Here is a 20,770-nt window from a genome sequence, read left to right on the forward strand (position 1 = left end):
AAGATAAGACAATTGAAATAGAGACTTCAGCTTTAAGGGTTCAAAACGAATCAAGATGAGACTGATTACACTGCATGTCTCTTGACCCCATCAGACAGCAATCAGATAGTGACACAACCTTGTGTAAATGGAACCAACACACATCGGGGCTAGATTCAAATCCCAGTCCAGGTGAGGGATGCATGAAATCACAAGTTTACTTGAGAAGCACAGAGGCATCACTATGCATGTGGGTTGATCAGTCAGTACTTACAGTTCTTGGGCAGTTCTTGCCCATGTACAAATGCACATTCAAATGCACCTACGTGTAGCGAGGCGGATCATTTAGGCTCCCGCGGAGGAGCCTCACTTTAAAGCTAACATGAATTTCCAGGACTGCAATATTAACCAAACTACACCACTTGGGGAATTTCACCCCAAGAAATATATTTCAGCCAAGACTGATAAATTTAGGCCCACAGGTTCGTCTTACTTGGAAGAGGTAGGGTCAGAGACAATGTTCTATTCACAACACAGTTTCATTATTTATTATTTCCTTTTTATAAGGCTTTTCACAACATGCATACCAATTAAAATATACAAACAGAATTGAGAACACAAACAAGTTAACAGAAAGAAAACAACCAAAATGTTAATTCAAACAAAAGCAAAATCAATTAAATCAACAAAAAACAAACAGTTAAATTAACTCCAAACCAAAAAAATACATAGCTATTTAAAACAGAAACAAAAGTTTCTTTCAAGAGAAAAGAATAACAATAAAAAAAATTACAAAAATTACAATAAACAATATTCTGTCTGAGCTAACAGAAACAGTTAGCTCCTCACACCCAATCCCACTTTCATACAAGCTTACATTAAAATGGTCAGAACTTCTGTCATGTACATAAAAAGGTTTTTCTAGCATATAAAGAAAGAGGCAGGGAAGCTTTTCCTCCACTGTGCAGGCAAGTGACTGGACTGCCACTTCACGGAGGCTCCATGCCCCATGATTAACGACGAATGGACACCCCCGATGCTCCAAAAGGAAGGTTCTACCCTGCAGGAAGCCTCACACGGGGAGGTAAAGGTCCACACTAACAGGGAGCAATTAAAGTGGCTGGGCACATTGCAGCGCACAGTAATGTGGGTGCTTGGTGTCAGCAACAGCAAGAGTAAGAGGAAGTTGCCATGCCACCATTTATACCTTCCTGCTTCCAGTTTAACCAATACCTGCCAACTACTGACCACGCCCACTCCTGTCAATTAACATAGCCATGGTGCTCTAACCCCATGCTGCCACATATGACAGATTGATTGTGATCCATGCAAACCACCTCCCGAGTTGAGCAGGTTTTCATTCTGATCATAGTGAAAGAAAGTTTAAATGCAGTTCATATAGAGTACAGCTAAAAATATATAGTCAGCTACTGACATGCTCTGCTTGTCTATTGTTTCAGTATACCATTTTCTGTAAGGCCTGCACTTTCTTTCAGGGAGATATATATTTCATCGTTGATGCATGTTAATGCCAAGTGTAAACATAATGAGGCTAAATCTAGATCAAATCTGAAAATGAACACACGGTGATGCAATATATAAGAGACCTATGTGGTTTTAAAAAACGGAAAGTCCAATAATTAGTTATTATGCATGTTGATGTTTTATAATAATTTTTAAAATAAAAAAATGATCCTAAAATTTTCTATATTGGCAAATTTAAAATGTTTATGATCCTTTGGGGTCAACGAATATCCTCCTCAATAAAAGATTCACATCAAACTTCAATAGGCATCCTTCTTAAGTGTTAGGAAAATTCTGTCAAATACAAATATAATTTAATGTTATCTAAAGCAAATTATAAGGCCAACCCATTGGTATTCTGGGCTAGTTTTAAAAGCTATCCTTCAGCCTTCATCTTGCAGTCATGCAATGAAATATTTATCATAGCTCCCAGTTAACTCTTCTTTCAGGAGTGAGACAGCTACAGGAAAGACAGAGCCTTCTTTAATGTACTTCCATGATAATGACTCTCTTGTTGTGTGATTAAACACTAAAATTACAGAAAAATATTCTCACATAGATGTTAATTACTGAATAACACCCTTGGTAAAATAAAACTGCCTGTATTTTTTACCCTGCCCAGCGTTAGAGTTCCACAAATCTCTCTCAGGTCTCTGTGTCCGAGAGAGAGAGAGAGAGAGAGATCAATTTCAGAAACAGGAATGCCATCCTGATGTCAAAACAATGCCAGCAGCAGCCATAGCATTGTACACTTACACACAGGATCATTAACTTAGTTGAACTCTGCCACTACATCATGGAATATCGTTTAACAATAACAACCCCAGGGCAGATTTGTCATCAATTTGTCTTTTTTTCCCCTCTCCAAGCGAATACCCTTGATGCAGAGGAGGACGGTGGCGAGAGCAAACGTAGGTATCGCCTCATCAGATAGATGTGAAATACTCCCTTGGGGAGTTTGAAAACCTTTTGACCATCAAGTTAAAGCGTCAGAGATCTCCGGTCATCAAAGCAGGAGACGTTAGTCTGCTTGAAATAATTCCCACAGGCAGGAACAGTCCCATAGGCTACTGTATGGGATGCATTATTCCTTTCAGTAGTGAACATACAAGTTGACATAAGACTCTCCAGTTGAAGTTAACGAACAAAAAAGAATTGTCAAGCGTTTGGTGTAAGGTCTTTAGCATTGAAAGCATGTCTCTAGTATGGGACACATGAGGGAGTGACATGGTTGACGATGGAGTTAGTATTATAAAGTACAATAAACTTACAGTGAAAACTCTGAAAGGAAAAAAAAATTCTTCTGAGCGACCAGGAATAATCTTTATAATTATATATCTCGAAATACACCAACTGAGCAAAGATCTGGAGGCTGCAGCACTTGAACAGGAATTATACTGATACTTTACATAATTGTTTTGAACTGGCAGTGAGATTTTAAGCTGTGGGAATATATTGTCTTGGTTTAGAATGGCTCCCACCTATGTAATTATTTCAGGCGGACGTGCTTTCTACAAAGCGAGCATAAAATGTAAAAGATTCTGTGAATCAACCTCTCTGACCCACATTCAGGGGGACGGACACTGAGTACTGTATCTTTACCATCTATATGGTTTCTGTGTAAATGCTGTGGAGATAAGAGACCTATTTTGCACTTAAAGATACAGCAAGACAATGTTAATTTTAAAACCTTAAACGTTATCTGTACAGTAGAAAGTTTTACCTGAAGTTAAGGAAACAATTATTACTTGTATTACTTTTACATGTCCAGTGCAGAGAAACCAATCCTATTGTTTTCAGGTAGAGACCATGGCAAAATAATTTTCAGCCTTACCTTCACACAAGGTGTGACAAAACAATATTTATAGCATTCTTTCAACAATGACACTGAATATCGAAAAACACTGAAATAGTAGAGTGCATTTCCTTTTCTTTACAGCATTAAACATTCCAACTGTCAAATCAATCCCATTCAAGACTGTATTGTGGTCCTGTGGTGCAAAGCACAACACCATCGGACAAAACAGAAAACTCAATAACATTTCATAAAAATCAATGACCACAGAAAAGGAATTTAAATAAGATAAAAGATTGATACTGCTTTTTTTCTTACATACAGTACAAAACAATACCATGATTGGTTATTGTAAGTTATACTGTACAAAGGAGTTCTCTTTTACCCACCTACTGTACATACTAACGTAATAACGCTTTATAATGTCACCAAAATCCATGAAGCACAAAAGCCTGCCAAAATCTCAGTAGTTCAGTTTTCTCTGCTAGTATCATTTAGTCTGGAAGCTGAACCATCATTTCATTTATGGGTAGGGGTTACAGTAACACGATGACAGCTAGCAATACCATCTGACTGGTCAAAAGACGATCACCCACTGGCTACTTCAGACACGTTTCTTATGATACAATATAGTGCACGAACTGGTGTGATCAAGGCTGTCAGACCACAAACAGATGGATGTTCAGTTAACCCTAGTCATCCTTACTAAGACAAAAAAATTATAGGAGGCTATTTTGACACATTTAAGATTACAACCTAATGTATTAATGCATCCATTATTACATTTCATCATGTAAAACATAGCACGTTTCATTGCGCTCTAGGCATATTTAAGAAATGTATTATTGTCAGCGGTAGATGTATTTGCTATCTCTTTACAAACAGTAGAAAATCAGTAATTATTCAGCAATCGTTCTGCTGGAAAATCACAAAGGACTAATGAATATATTAGCAAATAAAAATAACAAAAGACTCACAAAGCTTTGCCTGGAAACACTGCCTAAAGAAAAATGGTATGATAACATGAATCCAAAGTTGTGCATGTGTGTGTATGTGTGAGGCTACATGGGTGGGGGGGCTCTGCAAATAGATGGCTGCCCTAGGGGTCCTTTTGCATTATTAATACAGGGATCTGTAGTTGGGGCTCTTACTCAGATATAATACCACTGCCTCCTGCATGCAATTTCAACATGATTTCTATTCTGCTCGCCCACACACCAATTAATCTTCTTCATTGTTATTATTCAGGTAGATATAGAAAAAAGAAGAAGTCCTCGCCTTTGCTTAAAAGTTAATAATCACATCCACTCTGCGCAGGCTGCTTTTAAGACCAAGTTGGCGGGCAAAAGCAACAGAGCAAATTGGGCAAAATCATTGTGAACATCAAAGTAGACTCTGACAAACCAGCCTGGGTCATTCATTAATGTTTTTGCTGTTTTCGCCTGCCAATCATGTGACTTTACAATTTAATTATTACTGACAGTCACACAGCCAAGTTTAGGGCTGATTTCCTGAGTTCATCATCGCCTGAATATTGTTGACAAGTCGAGTAGAGATAGTTAAGGCTGATGTCTACCAAAGTTACTGTTGTTGGGTTTAGAAATGTCAGCAGGTTTGGGAAGGTTAGCCAGAATGCATCTATGAGGGATTAAACCTACCACGTCAGCTGTCCGTCAGCGGTGCACCCAGCATGTCTGAGTCAGCGTGACCAGTGGTTGGTAGTTAGTTCAGGAAATGGGACTGACTACTCCGGTGTGAATGGTAGCTGTGCAGTGAGTGGGAGCTGTCAAAACAACTTTACTAAGCCTGGGGCAAAAAGCCAGTGGGTTAGGCTAACACAGCGTTTTTTGTTGTTTTCTTTGCCATAGTTTACAGCCCAATAAAGTACAATAAGTGCCCATTAGCCTCCCTGTGTGAGATGATGTATTATTTTTAACTCAGTTTGCAAAAACTGTAGATATACTTCCTTCCAGCTCAAAACTGCATGTAACGCAACTTCCTATTCCCACAGCTAACATGAATATGAAGATGTTAATTGTGTTTTTCAAAGTTGCAAATAACATGGTTTAAAGTTTGACATCTTCTCTCTCTGCCACATTATGCGGTCAGCATGAGACCTGTCTGTCAGTCTCAAACCCTGTCAATCTGATGCCTGACAAATGCAGATAAATGTTACACAATTACAATTTCTCCTTCACTTAAACATAAGGTTTCGGCTATTATTTCAACAATGTTGAATATTTAACCAATGTAAGGGAAAATTTGACATTATCTCTCAGAGTAAGGAGCAAGCTAAGTTATAAAGTGTTAAGCAATTTCAGTGAAATAGAACAACCAACAACAAAAGGACAAATAGGGATTTAACAGCCTTGATTCTAAGACAATGCTATTTCCCATGGTACTGAATATATCAAATAGTCAGATGGTCTCATTAAAGAATTGCTTAGGGTGTACTCACACTAGGCGATCTGTACCATGCCCAAGCACATTTAACCCCCAAAGTCCGGTTCATTTGACCAGTGTGATCGCTCCGTGCCGTGCCTAGGCTGGACTCCAGCACAGTACGGATCTAGTGTGATCGCAAACTGTGCACGGAACCCCAACACAAATTTCACTGTGCTGAGAGAGAGAGAGAGAGAGAGAGATTTTTTTCACAGAATGACGGTTGATATTGACTTCCAGCAATGTACAGCGTGTTTATCTCACATCCTGCTGTGATCTCAGCTAGGCTCCTTACATGCTTGCTAATAACCTTTTTAAGGTGGGTCTCCGACATTGACAGTTTTGGACAGATTTGTGCAACGGTGTTCATGGCAGAGAGAGAGAGAGAGAGAGAGGGTGCTGCGCGAATAGTAAAAAAAAAAATCACACGTGGCATTCAAACTGTGGCGGGCCGTCACAAACAAATCAATGTATGTGAAACACTGAGTGATGATGTAAACATGCTCCGACTCGAATCGTTAGCCGCAGTGTGAGCGCAGGCCAGCGGGGGGAGTGGGGAGTGGGCACGGCACAAGGCAACCGGGCCTAGTGTGAGTACGCCCTAAACACACCTTGACAATCATGCCACAGTTCTCAGCCAAACAGCATGTCTTAAGCATATGTCCTAAACAGTACATTTTGACAGTTTGAGCGGCCATAGATAATAATTCAAATAATTCAAAGATAAACTTTGCTGGGAAAGTGCTGCCTCTGACTCTTTACAGGCATAGACTTTCCTCAAACAACATCATGCAAGAATAGTTTCATGCCGAAAAATTGGGAACCAAATGCTATCACTCAATCAGGGAGTAAAAAAGGAGAAAACATTCGACATCTCTTGGGCAAAAAATCTAAAATGGTACCTGCCAGTTCAAACACCTACTTCCCTTACTCCAGTTGAGTGTAAATATATTTAACATCAACGACAATTATCTTCATAGCATAACATTCTTTGTAATATCTTTGTCCGACGCAGCTAAACCCTGGCCGCATTTGTAAATCCAACCAAAAGTGTTGGCAATTCTTAGGTTCAGAACATTAAAGCATGCTCCTATTGGATGGTGAACAAGCTTTTCAGCCAAGGAATCCTGGCCATAGCTGACCTTTCCACATTCGCCATAGCAATCAATGAGATTTGGGTACTTGAATGTACTATGAGGGATAATTGACCATGAGGTGTCTGTTAAAAGATTTCAACTCAAAAGTCTGATCTAAACTGTTGTTTCACAACATTGTCAGAATTTACCATTTAGAACAACCCATTTTTCTGGCGGGGATACATGACTCAATATACAGTTACGGATGTGAAACCAGTCTTATTACACAAGAAGATGGGTTTTATTTGTGCAGCAATTTAATAAACTAAACTCAACTAAATACAAGTGAAAAACAGTAGGCAACAGACAATGGCCACGAAAATATCACAGCAACACGATAAAAACTGCTGCAAATGCTGTGTGAATACACTTTTGATTGGGTCATGGGTTAAAGCAGGTTTTAAGTAAATGAGAGAGAAAGCTTCTGCTTAAAATTGAGAAACTGTGAATCTAGAGGGGAAATAGGAATTGACTGACTGACATCTTTAGTGGAATCCTTCCAATTAAAAATGTATTTCTCAAACAAGACAGGGTAAACCAAGATGATGGGCTGAACTGCAGACAGGGCCTTTGTTTGTATTTACTTTTACATCTAATCCATAAATAACTCTGAACTCCAGCTCAAGCATCTTAAATGAACCCAGAGAGCTCAAATCCAATCAGCCTTTTAGACAAAGACAGGTCAGTCAGCTAATTTATTTGTATGAGTAGAAGGCAAGCTGTTCCTATTGAACGATACGTGCATCCACAAATATCACAAATGCTTATTGTTTACGACAACATTTGAGATCATTGTAAACAGTTCTTTCATCTTTGCAGAAATGTCACTCCTACCTCTCCTTTCTCTCACTCCTCTCCGCCTTTCTCACCCTGTCAAAAACTTTCTGCACTTTTGGAAAAAGAGAAAATGATTGAAACCAAGCCAACAGGGGCTGTGCTTGCAGGTACTCCATAGTCAGTCTAAACATTCCTGCCACAGCAGCTCCAGACTGCCATTGCTCTCGCTCTCTCTCTCTCTCTCTCTCTCTCAGAACTGTAAAATATTAGTGGAAACTCTTCACAGAAAGCACACCACAGGAACCCAAAGATGTTGCAGATAATGTCATTAACAATGCAGCTCTAGGGCTGGATTTATCTTGGTATAAATGAAGCTTTAGTTAAAAAATATGGGATTAGTTGTGGTTCATAACAGTCACTACTTATTTTAGAATATACAATCTACCCATTAAATTCTTTCTTTGACCTTTAAGTTCTAATTCATGGTGGTAAATGAGTTAATTAGTGAGTGAACTTTCCATAGTTTGTTTAACTGAAATGATCTGACTGTTTGATTTGAGTCCATAATAAACAAAAATGTCCGGCTCTTAATGTTCCTCTCAACATTTTTTATTTAATATCTTTTCTAAATTTAGTGTGACAAATGGAATGTGCTAGATGAGCCAAAGCAAATGATACATCAGCTTTAAAATTTAAAATCTGTATAATATATCTGTACCCTGTATTTTTTTACATTGATTTTCTAAAAAAATCACAACATTAAATCTTTGTTTCATTTTAGTTCTTATATCTTTTGTCAAACAGCCTTTCACAAATTAAAAATAAACCTTGGTGTTTCTTTACAGGCATCTTGTTTCTTAAAATAGCGACAAACATGGGTAGACGTATGTTCTTATAAGCAGTTTGAACAAATGACCAGTGCTGTATTTTGTTGTTACATGTCTTTACAATGATTCTGTGAGGAATGCTGAGAGCGTGCCAGTAACAACGTGAAGTGGCATTTGTGAGTCATACATTATTTGTCTTTGGCTGTGGCTCATGAGTCGCCCACTAATCGGAAGGTCGGTGGTTCGATCTCTGACTATTTCAATCTGTATGTCAAAGGATCCTTGGGCAAAATGATAAAATTACTCCTCAAGCATGTGCCATCAGTGTATGAATGTGTGTGACATGTTTTATAAAGCATTTGAATGGTTGGAAGACCGGAAAGGTGCAATTATAAGTATTTTTATATATTCTTCATAAGGATTGTTTTGTGTTTGTTACTGTTAATATTTTACTGGTACTGTAGAATCAGTTGAGGCTTAAAATAAATACCCTGATCTGAAAAGTCTTACAATGGTACAGAGTCCGGCAAAAGCTTCACTGTTATTTTTCCCAGGAGAGAAGTATTCTTCTTCCAGAATTTCAGCATGGCACAGACAAAGTGTCCATCACCTCTACTTGTGCAACAGCTGAGAAGGAGAGCTTGAATGTGTATGTGTTGAGTCTAAATGTGTGCAGACAGACTGGCAATTAGCGGCTGCTTTCTCCAAGGTGTACTAAACTTATATGTCAAGCGTAACAGAAACGTAACTGAAAGCATATTCTATCTCATATTCTATCTTGAGAAAAACTTGAGACAATCAAAGAGATTGCACACACACACAAAAAAATCTCAGCAGCACAACTTATTCTGTCCGTCTAATTATCTATTTTTCCATCTGTCACCATTCAATTCATTAAAGAAAAACATAACAATACTGGGTTTTAGAACAACACTTGGAGTGGGTTTTATGAGGTGCAATGAGCAAGTAGATGGTGCATTTATGTGAATAAATGAATTGACACTGTCAGCAGGGTCAAATCCTTGACAGAAGAATTGCCAGCCTGCCAAACATCTTTTCATATTACAGTTTTATTTTATCAGAACTATTCATAACAAAAATCTAAAAACAAGAAAATCTCTCCAGTAACATGTATTTATCAAATTTATGACACAGCATGTGAACATTTTAAAATAATTTTGCATTTGTGTAGATATGACTTCTTAATAGACCTCTCAGATATTAAGACAATATGTAACAACAGTTTGAAACTTTTTTATTTCAATAATTGCAAGTATCTATAATGGAAATTATTCTCTTGCCATGTATTTAGTACCGTTAGGTGTGACATTATGAATCATATTGTCATGCTTACAGGGTCACTGCATGAACAAAAAAACATCTCCTTGCAGGGTTTTGCATCACTTAACAACTTGGCTCTAACACTGTTGTGAAAGTGTGTGAAAATAACCCATTGTGCTTGAATGGTAAGTCCAATGAGCCAATTAAGGAAGGAACAGTGAACAACTTGTCAACTTTCGCTAACAATAAATCCGCCACAGATCATTTCATAAGCCTTTTTACTCAAACCTGCCAAAACTTGCATTCTTAGTTGTCCTGTCAAAACTCATTAGACTCTACTGTTGGCTAATACATTTGGACGCTCCACTGCCTTCCTGATAAACATATACATGATCCATTGTGACAGAATAATAAAACACAGGCAAAAAAGGGTGCAATTAGGTTTATAATGTATGGAGATGAGCAATTAATGCCTGGTAGGAAGCTCTGATTCTGACTTTTAATCAAGCCAATGTTTTCTGTGCCCATAAACTTGGTGATGAGCCCTCATGAATAACGCATGCTTCATTAATACTGATATTCCTTTCACCCAATGTGATGATATGGCTGAGCACAATGGCTCACAATATACCTGATGTTCATGCATCTGAAAACATCACATGTCCGGACTACAGCACTCATGCCTCTACTATGGCCTTGATGAATTTTACAGCTATTTGTAGATGTAGTCTAATTATATTTATGAATACATGTTGCATCCTATGGTTAGCATCTTTTTAAAGTTATAAAAAAAAAAGAAAATATAGGAGCCCATATTAAGATTAACCAATAGCAAATAATCGTAGCTGTCATTTAAAGCTAAATGACAGAGGTCATGGTAAATCCAGTATCTGTGGCTGTCACTGTAATAAGTCCAATCATTTCATTCGGTCCGAATAAAAATGATTGGCTGGCCTACCTGTGCACTCACTGCGCATGAAAATGTCTTTTGTGTCTTTAATTTAGTTTAAGTATGAAACTACAGCCAGGAGGTGGTTTGCTTAGCTTAGCATAAAGACTGGAAACAGAGTGAAAGCGCTAGCCTGGCTCTGTCCAAAAATAACAAAATGTCCCTATCAGGGGGGATGAGGGGGGATACCATCCCCTTTGTGACCAAAATGTATTCCTCTTGTAAACCTGCCAGGGGCACGGGCAGAGGGGTTGCTTAGTTGAACTCACTCTGCATTTTGTGAGTGGAAAAAACTCCATGGTATGAGTGAAGATTTTCATTTAGGTGCAACTGCTCCTTTAGTGTGTGGACAAATCGAGGACATTACCTTCAGCGGAGACACAGGTCACATTCTGGACTGCAGTTCCAGGACCACAGGAGCTTTTAGTGGGAAAGCATCTTTCTTCTTGTTGGACCTGCCACAGGTAGCAGGCAGGATCCTCACAGGGGATGAACTCCACCAGATGAGGGCAGGTCTCCGGAGGACTGCTGGACTCCCACAACACCTCTCTCCTCCTCTGTCTCATACCTGACAAAGAAGAGGATTGTAAGTTGCGAACAGAAAAGAGAGGCAGTTCATATTTCAAGACATAAACAAAGCAACAGTAAACATGTTGTCTCACACAGAGTACACAAAACTTCTCTTAGCTCATCATGTCTCTCTGATAACCATGAAATTAAAGGTGAATAATGAAGGAGGATTTTCAAAGAAGAACCTTTGCCAGTGCCAGGCCACCAGGGTTTCTTTACAACAAAACTGTTCTTGTTAGAAATTAATATCATATTTAAGTAATAATCTTTTGGTATAAAAACATAAAAACTAATTAAGAGGCTTTGTTATTCATCCATTCACTTTTTTAGCACTGAATGAGAAGTGCTACATCTACTGTATTTATACATTAGATTTATATGCAACTCTCCACAGTCGGACCTATTTAATTGATTGTTGCTGAGTGAGAGCCATAATCTGTTTCCACTCTCTCCACATGGAAAGGATCAAAGCAGCAGTCTGTAACAACTGAACATACAATTCAAAACCGTCTGTGTCTCTCGCTGCTGCTCGTATCACTCAGCTAAGTCCCTCCCACCAAACCCACAAGAACAGGAGACGACAGGAGATCGCTGCCTATGGGGAGAGGCCATGGCTCGCCTGCCAGAAGCTGGATTATCTCTGCGACCCAATGCTTGGATGGCCACCGTGGCACCACCAGGATAAGTGACAACCCCTGCTCTCTGACTCTGACCAGGGTGGGGGAGATTAGGCTGAGAGGGGGAAATGCATAGAGCAGCACTCTCGGCCACGGGTGGGCTAGCGCATACACCCCCAAAGGTGTACTTACATCCGAGAGGGAGAAAAACAGTTGACGCTGAGAGTTTTCTCGCGAGGCGAAGAGATCTACGGCTGCCTGGCTGAATCTCTGCCAAATTTGATCCACCACTTGCGTGTGAAGAGTCCATTCTCCATACAACGGGTTCCCCCGCCACAGGAGATCTGCCCCCCTGTTCAAAACTCCTGGCACATGTGTTGCTCGAAGGGACAGGAGTCTGGTGCTGCTCCATAATATCACCCTTCGGGCTAACCTGTGTAATCGTAGTGAGTGTGTGCTGCCCTGATGGTTGATGTAAGACACCACAGGACATGGCGATTCTGGAGAAAGTGCAGAAAATGTTTCAATGTAAGGAATACTGCCCACAGTTCCAATACATATATGTGAGCGCGAGCCAGCTTCAGGCCCCAAACGCCATTCACAGCCCTGCACGACATGGTCGCCCCCCAACCCGAAAGGGAGGCGTCCATTGTCATGGTTACCCAGATGATCGAAATAACCAAGGCCATGAGGCCGAGCAGGTGCAGGCACAGTCTGAACAAGACAACATTTCCCAGCCTGAAGAGGGACAGACTGTGTGAGGGATGCCTCCCCTCTGATAGCGTGACGCGATGAGAGAGGGAGTTTATATTGAAACACAGATATTCTGTACATTGTACGGGTTCCACTCGGCTCTTTACCCAGTTTATATTGAACCCGAGATCCCTGAGGTGAGCGACCAACATTGTAGAATCCCTGACCACCTGCTCCCGCGAGCATGAACATATCAGATAATCGTCTATGTACGAGAATATTCTGATGCCGCTGTTCCTTAACGGAGACAGCGCTGCTTCCACACACTTGCTGAACACCCTCGATGCTAATGACAGCCCAAATGGGATGGCTTGGTATTCGTAAGATCTGCCCTGATGAGCAAACCTGAGAAATTTCCTGTGTGCTGGATAAATGGCGATGTGAAAATATGCATCTGAGAGATCGATTGTTACAAACCAATCTCCCGGACGGATAGAACGGCAGAGCACTTTGTGTGTTAACATCCTGAACGTGTATTTTCGTAGGTGTTTGTTTAACACACGGAGATCTAAAATGGGGCGAAGCGATGAGCTTCCTTTCTTTGGAATGAGGAAGTAACGGGAGTAAAACCCTTGTTGCTCCTCCTCTGCTGGTATGGCTCTGATTGCATGTTTGTCTAGCAGGGATGCTATTTCGTCCTGTAGGACTTGTGCTGCATCCCCCCTGGCCACTGAAGCTAACACACCGTTGAATCTGGGTGGTTTTATAGCGAACTGTAGTCTGTACCCCTGAGAAATAGTGGACAAAACCCAGGAGTGAACTGGGCATGCACGCCACCGGCCTGCTCTGACCCCCCAGGACCCGGAAGGAGCGCTCTCCCCCTGGAGGAGTGTGAGCGCCCCCTGTCGGGATTAAAGGTGCACGACACCATTTTGTTTTTGTTTTGTTTTGTTCTTTGCAGCATCTCGCCCTTGGCACTGATCCTGGCTGCGAGGATGTCAGCTTTATTTCTGAACATCTTGCAGGTGCTTAGTGACACTGTGTTACCTGTCTCTGAGGCTTGGCAGCCCCCTGTCTCCCTTTCACTGCTGCTGCAGCAAAGCCTGCCCTCGGTCCTTGTGGGATGCGAGGGATGGTTTTTCCGGGGCAGGCAGAGGTCAAAAGCTTCCCCTTCTTGTTTCCTAAGGGTGCTGGTCTCCCTCATCTTCTCCAGAGCTGGACCGAAAAGACCCTTGGTGGGGTCGTATGACACATCCATGACCTCTGCCTTCTGTGCATCGCTAAGCCCTGAGAGGTTTAGCCACAAAGCCCTCTCCCCTGCGACAGCAAGCCCCATCACACGGCTACAGCCTTGGACTGCTCCGCGTGAGGAGCACAGGAGCAGTCATTGCGTTCAGAGAGCACATGGACTTCGCTGCATACTGCATACATCCTCTGTAAAACGGAAGCATGCAGAAAGAGAGTGGTGGTTAGGGTGGAGGTGATAAGCCACTGATGGCTCCACCACTGGGGGTTCAGCCAGCCCCAGTTCAGCCATCCCTTGGATTTCCAGCTTAGAGTAGCCCTTGGTGGGGAGCTTACTCTTAAAAGGGCTGGACCAGTACCGGCTCATCTTTTTCATGCAGTCGGGCACAGCTGGCAGGAGTTGCTTAGATGGTGGCTGGGCTGGTGGGAGCCTCTTACCATCATACAGGTCTCTCACCGCACCCTCGGCATCCTGGGCTGCAGGCCACAATATTCTCAGTTTGATGTGGCCCGTTTGCAAACCTTGTATAAGCTGCTGTCCAAAGGGGGCACTTCGTCGGATGCACTTGGGTGACTGGACTGTTGAGCAGGGAAGGTGGAGTCATCCTCCTTGTCCTCCATCTCATCCATGTCGAGGAGGTCAGAGTTGCCATCGCCCTCTGCGTCCTCACAGCCCGGTTCCACTTCGAGTTCCTCGAAAAGTAGAGGCATGTCTAGGGCCTCAGACTCCATCATGTCCGCCCAGCTTGTGGTGGCTCGCTGTTGATGGGAGCTGGATGAGGCTTTTGGAGGGGCTGTTAACGGGCATGGATCCTGACTGTTAGCCACTGCCACTCTCAGTCTCCTTTCCAGGATCTTTTCTGGCATTGACGCACAGTGAGGCCATGACTGAGGGTCAGCCAGCGATGCCTGGGCATGTTTAGTACCCATGCAGGCTATGCACATGGGATGAGGGTCCCTGCCCTGAGATGGACGCCCCGCATGACGCTGGGCACAGGCAGGATGCAGCCTCCTTGGCCTTCGGTTTGGACCCTTTGGTGGGGGCAGCAGCCGAAGACATGGCTTTTTTGCTAGGTGCGCCGCTACACGTTAGCCTATCCGCTCAGTTAAGCTAGCGCACAGGGTTTTAGCCCGAGCTAAGCAGGTAACGTAGGAGACCGCTTGTCGTGACACATTAGCTGTGCTCCGGGTAACGTTACCCTGCCCAGTTAACAAATTAATGTTAACTAAAACCCTATTTGACTCGCCGTAACGCGTTAGCCTAAGCATAGGATGCTAACTTACAGTGATTGGACACCGGTAAATTAATACAGGGTGGCTGGAGGAACAGTTCGCCTTGAAGCGCACACCGCTCTGAGATTATGCTGTGTAACAGGATAGAATAGGATGCTTACATTTATCGGACACCGGTATATTAATACAGGGTGGCCGGAGGAGCGGTTCGCCTTGAGATTATGCTTTGTAACAGCAGAATATACTTCTTACGAATGATTTACTCAGCAAATCCAGACTAGCCGTGCACTGCTTTCGGCAACGTCGGCCTTAACGGATCGTCTGTGAACAGTTAGCAGCTAACCAGATAGCCTAGATGAGCTGAGGGAGCTTTGTATAGTTTCTTCACAGGAAGAAAGCGAGAATGACTTGGGAGGGGTTGGTCGGCTGTGGTATTAGGAGGGGGCGTTCCCTGAGCACAGCTCGACCTGTCTGTCACTGACAGATGTTGTGTCATTAGAGCTTCCATAGTTGGTTACGCCGAGGCGATTCCCATAGTGAAACACCGAACGACGTTAGAAAAAGAACCAGAAGTTTTTCTTTACATATCTTCTGTCTTATGTACTACTGTCAGGATATCGTTATAATTTCAGCAAATATGCCAAATGGTTAATTTTCAAAATAATTCCCTACTGCTCCTTCAAGTATGAGAGTAATTTTCATGGGATTTGGCCTTGTATCTATGTTGTTAAATTCATTGTAGATGTATGAAACTGCTGTAAATCTTTTGATATAGCCAACGAGAACATTTTGCAATTAATTTCACTGGTAATTGACCAGATTTGACCTACAAGCTGGTCATTGTAAAATTGTACACTTCTCATCCCTTTTCCCAGCCAGACCCAGGATTCAAAGTGATGTCCCCCACCTGGTTCTTTATCTACCAGACCCCTACCATCTCAAATTTCCTGCAAACTGCATTAAACTTGTCAGTGATATGATCAGTGGTGTGCAAGATACTGTGCATGTATGTAACTCTGGCATAACCGCTGTCGTTGAAAATGCTGCAACTCACATTCTTTCACTTTTCATGCTTTCGCTTCTTTTTTTTATTTGCTCTTTACAAAAAATACCCAGATTTTTTTAAATTGCATGTCCCATTATTGTTTTCATGTTTTCATGAATTAAAAACAATTACTCATATAATTAGCACACATAACAAAGCAAGGATAAAATGCAAATGAGGAACTAAACTAGGAACTACAGTAAAAATTAAACAAGATTAACCTAGTAAGCATAATTTCACCTACACATTTTAATAACTGATTTTTGTTCATCCAATTTCCTTCCCTGTTTTAATATTCAAAACAAACAGAGACACAGAAAATGTAAAAGATACAACCTTTCTGCTTTTTTATAAAGGAAAGATAAATATAATCACAATATCATGGCGTAGAGGGAAAAATTAATAAACTAAAAAAAAACTCCAACTGAATCTCCTATTTCCCCAGTGAGAAGCGAGACACTAAGAGGAGAGGAAGATAATGAGCCAAATGGCAGGGCAAAGCAGGAGGTCCTTAAAAAAGTGTGAAAGTGGAAGTGATTGGGGTCAAGTCACAGTAGTTGGCAAGACTTTCACAAAGACACCTGTCTCTCCAGACACTGAGTCTCACTGTCACTGCAGCTGTTTCAGTTAATAAATTGGGGCCTACCAGCTGAGGTGTACTGGCTCCACACCATCACCTCTGTACTGTTAGAAATCTAATAACCATCAAAACAGCTCATTTCAGCTCAAATTCAGTCTTGTATTGTTATGTGTATTAACCCTAGAAAGTGAAGAGCAGCAGTCTAAATTAAGACCAACATTCTCCTGTTTTATTGTGTAAAATCATATCACTCTTTATTTACATGGTTAAGAAAAATGCATTGTTCAAACGTGGGTTTTAGAACAATCACGAACATTTTGAAAAAGCTAAATTCATCAGAAAACTCATCCAGGTACTCCAAATGATCTCACTTCCTTGACACAATATTTTCACTTCAGAATTGTGAAACTCATTTTTATATTATTAGAATGTCTAGTTGTCAGGATCCATAGATTAGCACAGCTTATATTATCACTTAAAATTAACATCTAACAGGGCAGAAATGACACAGTGAGAACACAGTGAGAACACTTCATGATATTTGTCCACTGCAGTATGGGTGTGAAATATATAGAGTCGCCTACAGCAGTAGCTAAGAATAGGATACTGTACACATCTAATTTCTTCTGTGATATAATTTAGATGCAACTAAAATCGAGCCCCAAGGCTGACCAGTTAATCTTATCTGACGGTCAAGTGTGAACAAAGAAAGTCCTTCATTCAGATGTCAAGTAAAAAGAAAAATCATGATTGAAACGTAGTGTGCTAGCTTTGTGCTGAAAGAGAAAAGGCAGTGGTTGCAAAGATCAGTAAAGATCTGCAGTTTGAAGTAATAATCTGTTCTCCCATGTGTCACTGTGGCCTGCCTATGTAGTTTTCCTTTCCAAGGCTTTTTTTGTGGAGAGACAAGCAATGTAGGGAGGGAATTTAAGGTCGATGGGGAAATGATATGTGACAAAGGTTTTCAGTCCGACTAAAACTGGGGACATCACAATTACATCGTCTAAGATGTCACAGAAAGAGATATTCACAGAGAATACAGCAAATTATTGTCAGGGGTGCAAAACTTTGCATCACGGCAATTATGAAGAGAAGACACTTTTTAGAACCGCAATCATACTGTTTGTGTGAGGAAATATTGCAGCTTGATTTTGTCAGTTAAAAAAAACATCAGAGAAACAAAAGGTCCTCCTGGAGTGATAAAAAATCAATGTGGGAGATGTATGGTACTTCTGAAAACCTTTAAAGTTCCTTGACAAGATTATTGCAGTAAACAGATAAAAAAAAAGGTCTTTAATTGGCTGATTTAATATTATCACACTACAGTGAACCAGCTGTGAGTCATTAATAGTCAGGAGAAATACACATTCAAGCAGGTGGCTAGGGAGACCAACACGTTCTCATGACGACCTAAGAATGAGAATGAGCAAGGGAGGCAGCAGGTGAAAATGTGTGAAAAATAAGTTGTGTTGTTGTGCTGCTGAACAGACATCCTGTAATGTGGTGTTACATGCTACGTATAAATTGCTATAATATTCTTTACCATTGTCACTAACTGGTTTTTATTGTGTGAACTATCACTAAAAAGTGTGGCTTACTTATCTAAACTTATCTGGCCCTGCATATAGTCTCCCTCTCTCTGTGTTCGTCCAATTTAAAAAGGGCCTCATTTTGACAATGGAGTACAGACAGAATTTTTTCTGAGGCAATTGGCAATTATAAATTGGGTGCAGGAGCTATTTGTATACATTTAAAAATTTAGCTGTGCAATATTCTTCCACTTTGCCTGCGCAAAACCCCTGTGAGGGCCTTTAGTAAATATGGAGAAAGAGAATTGAAGAAAGAAACTAAAGAAGAATTCCCTACGGAATGGCATCTTACACCACTGGATTTCCACATCACATGTACTTTCTGCTTGATTCACCTTGATACATCTTAAGTGTTAGTAATGCAGTGACTATAGGCAGCTTTTACATTCCATCATCTGTGTTCATTGTCTTCTGTTTTGACAGAAAAAAATGACAATGACAGTGAGATCTAAAAGGGGATTTAGCGTGACATGAACAATAAATGGCTCTAAATATGGTTTAAATTTGCGATTAGTAAATAGTCCGATAACATGATGAACATTGTGACACAATCATTATCATTATGCCAATTTCCTAAGTGACTAAACTGATTGGCCAATATTTGATTCATATTCCCCACAATGATTATTTCAAGGCTGGATTTTTTGTGAAAAGGTTCTTACTGAGTGGACATGTTCTAATCTACAGTCTCTATCGACTACTGAGCTCTTCCAATTCCCTGATGACACAGAAAAATGTTCTTGTAGATGAAAAACGGCAAGATAAAATGCCTTTTCTGGGCTCCAGCACCTCCCCCCAGCAAACGTCCATGACACTTGAGCAGCAGCAGCTTTTCATTTTTGAGCCATACTCATTTCATCGCAGCTCTGACACTTGGCAGAAAGGTCCCACATTTTTTCTCTCCCCCTGGTGGAACTGTCTAACCCCCAGGATGCTCACTCTACAAATGACATCCCCCGACCATGTACTGGTGTGAGGCACCAGTTCAGGTGCCTGATCCACGCGGTGCTGCGCGGTGTGCCCTCGAAGAGCAAAGAGACTGTGGATCGATTGCAGTATTGCCCAGAGCACTTACTGCTTCTTAAATCCAATACCACAAAAAACAATTTGGCATGGGCATGCCCCCATGGATATTAATAACTGAAAGGTTTCTTGGTCATACCAGGTTTATTTCAGGGAAACAAGGGCCATCCAGTGATTTTCAGCATACCTTTCTTCAGAAATACCCCTCCCTCCAGCTCTGTGACTTCTAGTAGGGGCATTACTAAAATTCTATCCACTAACCTCCCGTGTTCAATTCAATTTACCACATAGCTGCAAAATGTGATAGGCCAAGATAACGTAAAAAAAAAGTGAAAATCACATAAAGCTACTGAGAGGCAATTTAAATTTGTAATTTTCAGCAAAGCAAAGCTGGGGCTGCATAAGATCTAGGCTACTTGGCTCTTTTACCTGAACGGATGGGATCCCGCGGGCCTTTCAGTTAGAGACGGATCACAGTTTATTCCGATGTTGTGAAACATGAAGGCTAAGTGCAAGTTGAATAGGAGCAAAAAATTCTCTGCCGCTCAAGGACCACGGGCGAACGACTTCGATCATAACAATGCCTACTACTCAATAACTGTTCATTGCTTCGCAGACCACAGAGCTCAATGCAAGTGAATTTCTATTGGTTTCATATTCTGTCGGCTGTGGGCTATGGATCTTTATGAATGCCATCAAAAGACAGTGTGCCACAAGAGAGTCCTGTGCAAAACAGCATGTGCTGTGTTTTCCACTCCTTGAAATATATTAATGACACTGTCTGTGAGAGGAGCTGGCTCGTCCCATAGAGATCCTGTGTTGGAGAGTGTGGTCACTGACCTGAACAATCCACACTTCAGTCTCTCCCCAGGGGGCTTTCATGCACATTTACTCACGGCAGGGACGAGGTCATGCTGCCCTTTTAGCATGCCAGTAACACACTAACAGATCCGACAGTGCCGCACACCGACTGAAACACACACTACACTACACACACATTGTGTAGCCTCTCTAAAGCAGTCAGTCCTATGACACGCGTTCACCTGTGAAGAGAGACAAGAACATTCAGACAGCATGGGCACGCTGAATACTCGAGCACACCTACTCGTACACACACACACACACACACAGGAAGCATCTTATCTGTTGATTCTTTCACCCTCCTGGGGATTGAAAGCTGAACTACAGGTGTGCTCTCATTCTGTCTCTCGTCTGCTGTGGTTTGTACGTGTACTGCCTTAGTCCAGAGCACACTTCCTCTCTGCCAGCTGCTTATCAACAAACAATTTACGATTCAACCATATACTGCCTCTCTCTCCTGCTGACAACATCGCTCTCCTAGCCTCCGTCAGCCACAGTACCACTCTCTCTTTGAGTTTCAGCATTACCAATGCATAACCCAATCTATAGTTTGGACATTCAAAACGTGGTGTAAAGCTAAAGTGAAAACATTAAAAATTAAACA

At 41.4% G+C, this 20,770-nt stretch overlaps 1 protein-coding gene across 1 annotated transcript in view; it reads right to left on the bottom strand.

Moving 5' to 3' along the window:
* Positions 1 to 20,770, bottom strand: part of thsd7ba (thrombospondin, type I, domain containing 7Ba) — a 150,411-nt gene that overhangs the window by 71,593 nt on the left and 58,048 nt on the right. Inside the window, 1 exon segment of the mRNA XM_038720892.1 lies at positions 11,078 to 11,278. Within this exon segment, the coding sequence (XP_038576820.1) occupies positions 11,078 to 11,278 (201 nt within the window).

The sequence above is a fragment of the Micropterus salmoides genome, unplaced genomic scaffold (genome assembly GCF_014851395.1).
Source record: "Micropterus salmoides isolate LMB-PRFRI ecotype aquatic unplaced genomic scaffold, ASM1485139v1 Ms_hic_scaffold_15, whole genome shotgun sequence".
NCBI classification, from domain to species: Eukaryota; Metazoa; Chordata; class Actinopteri; order Centrarchiformes; family Centrarchidae; genus Micropterus; species Micropterus salmoides.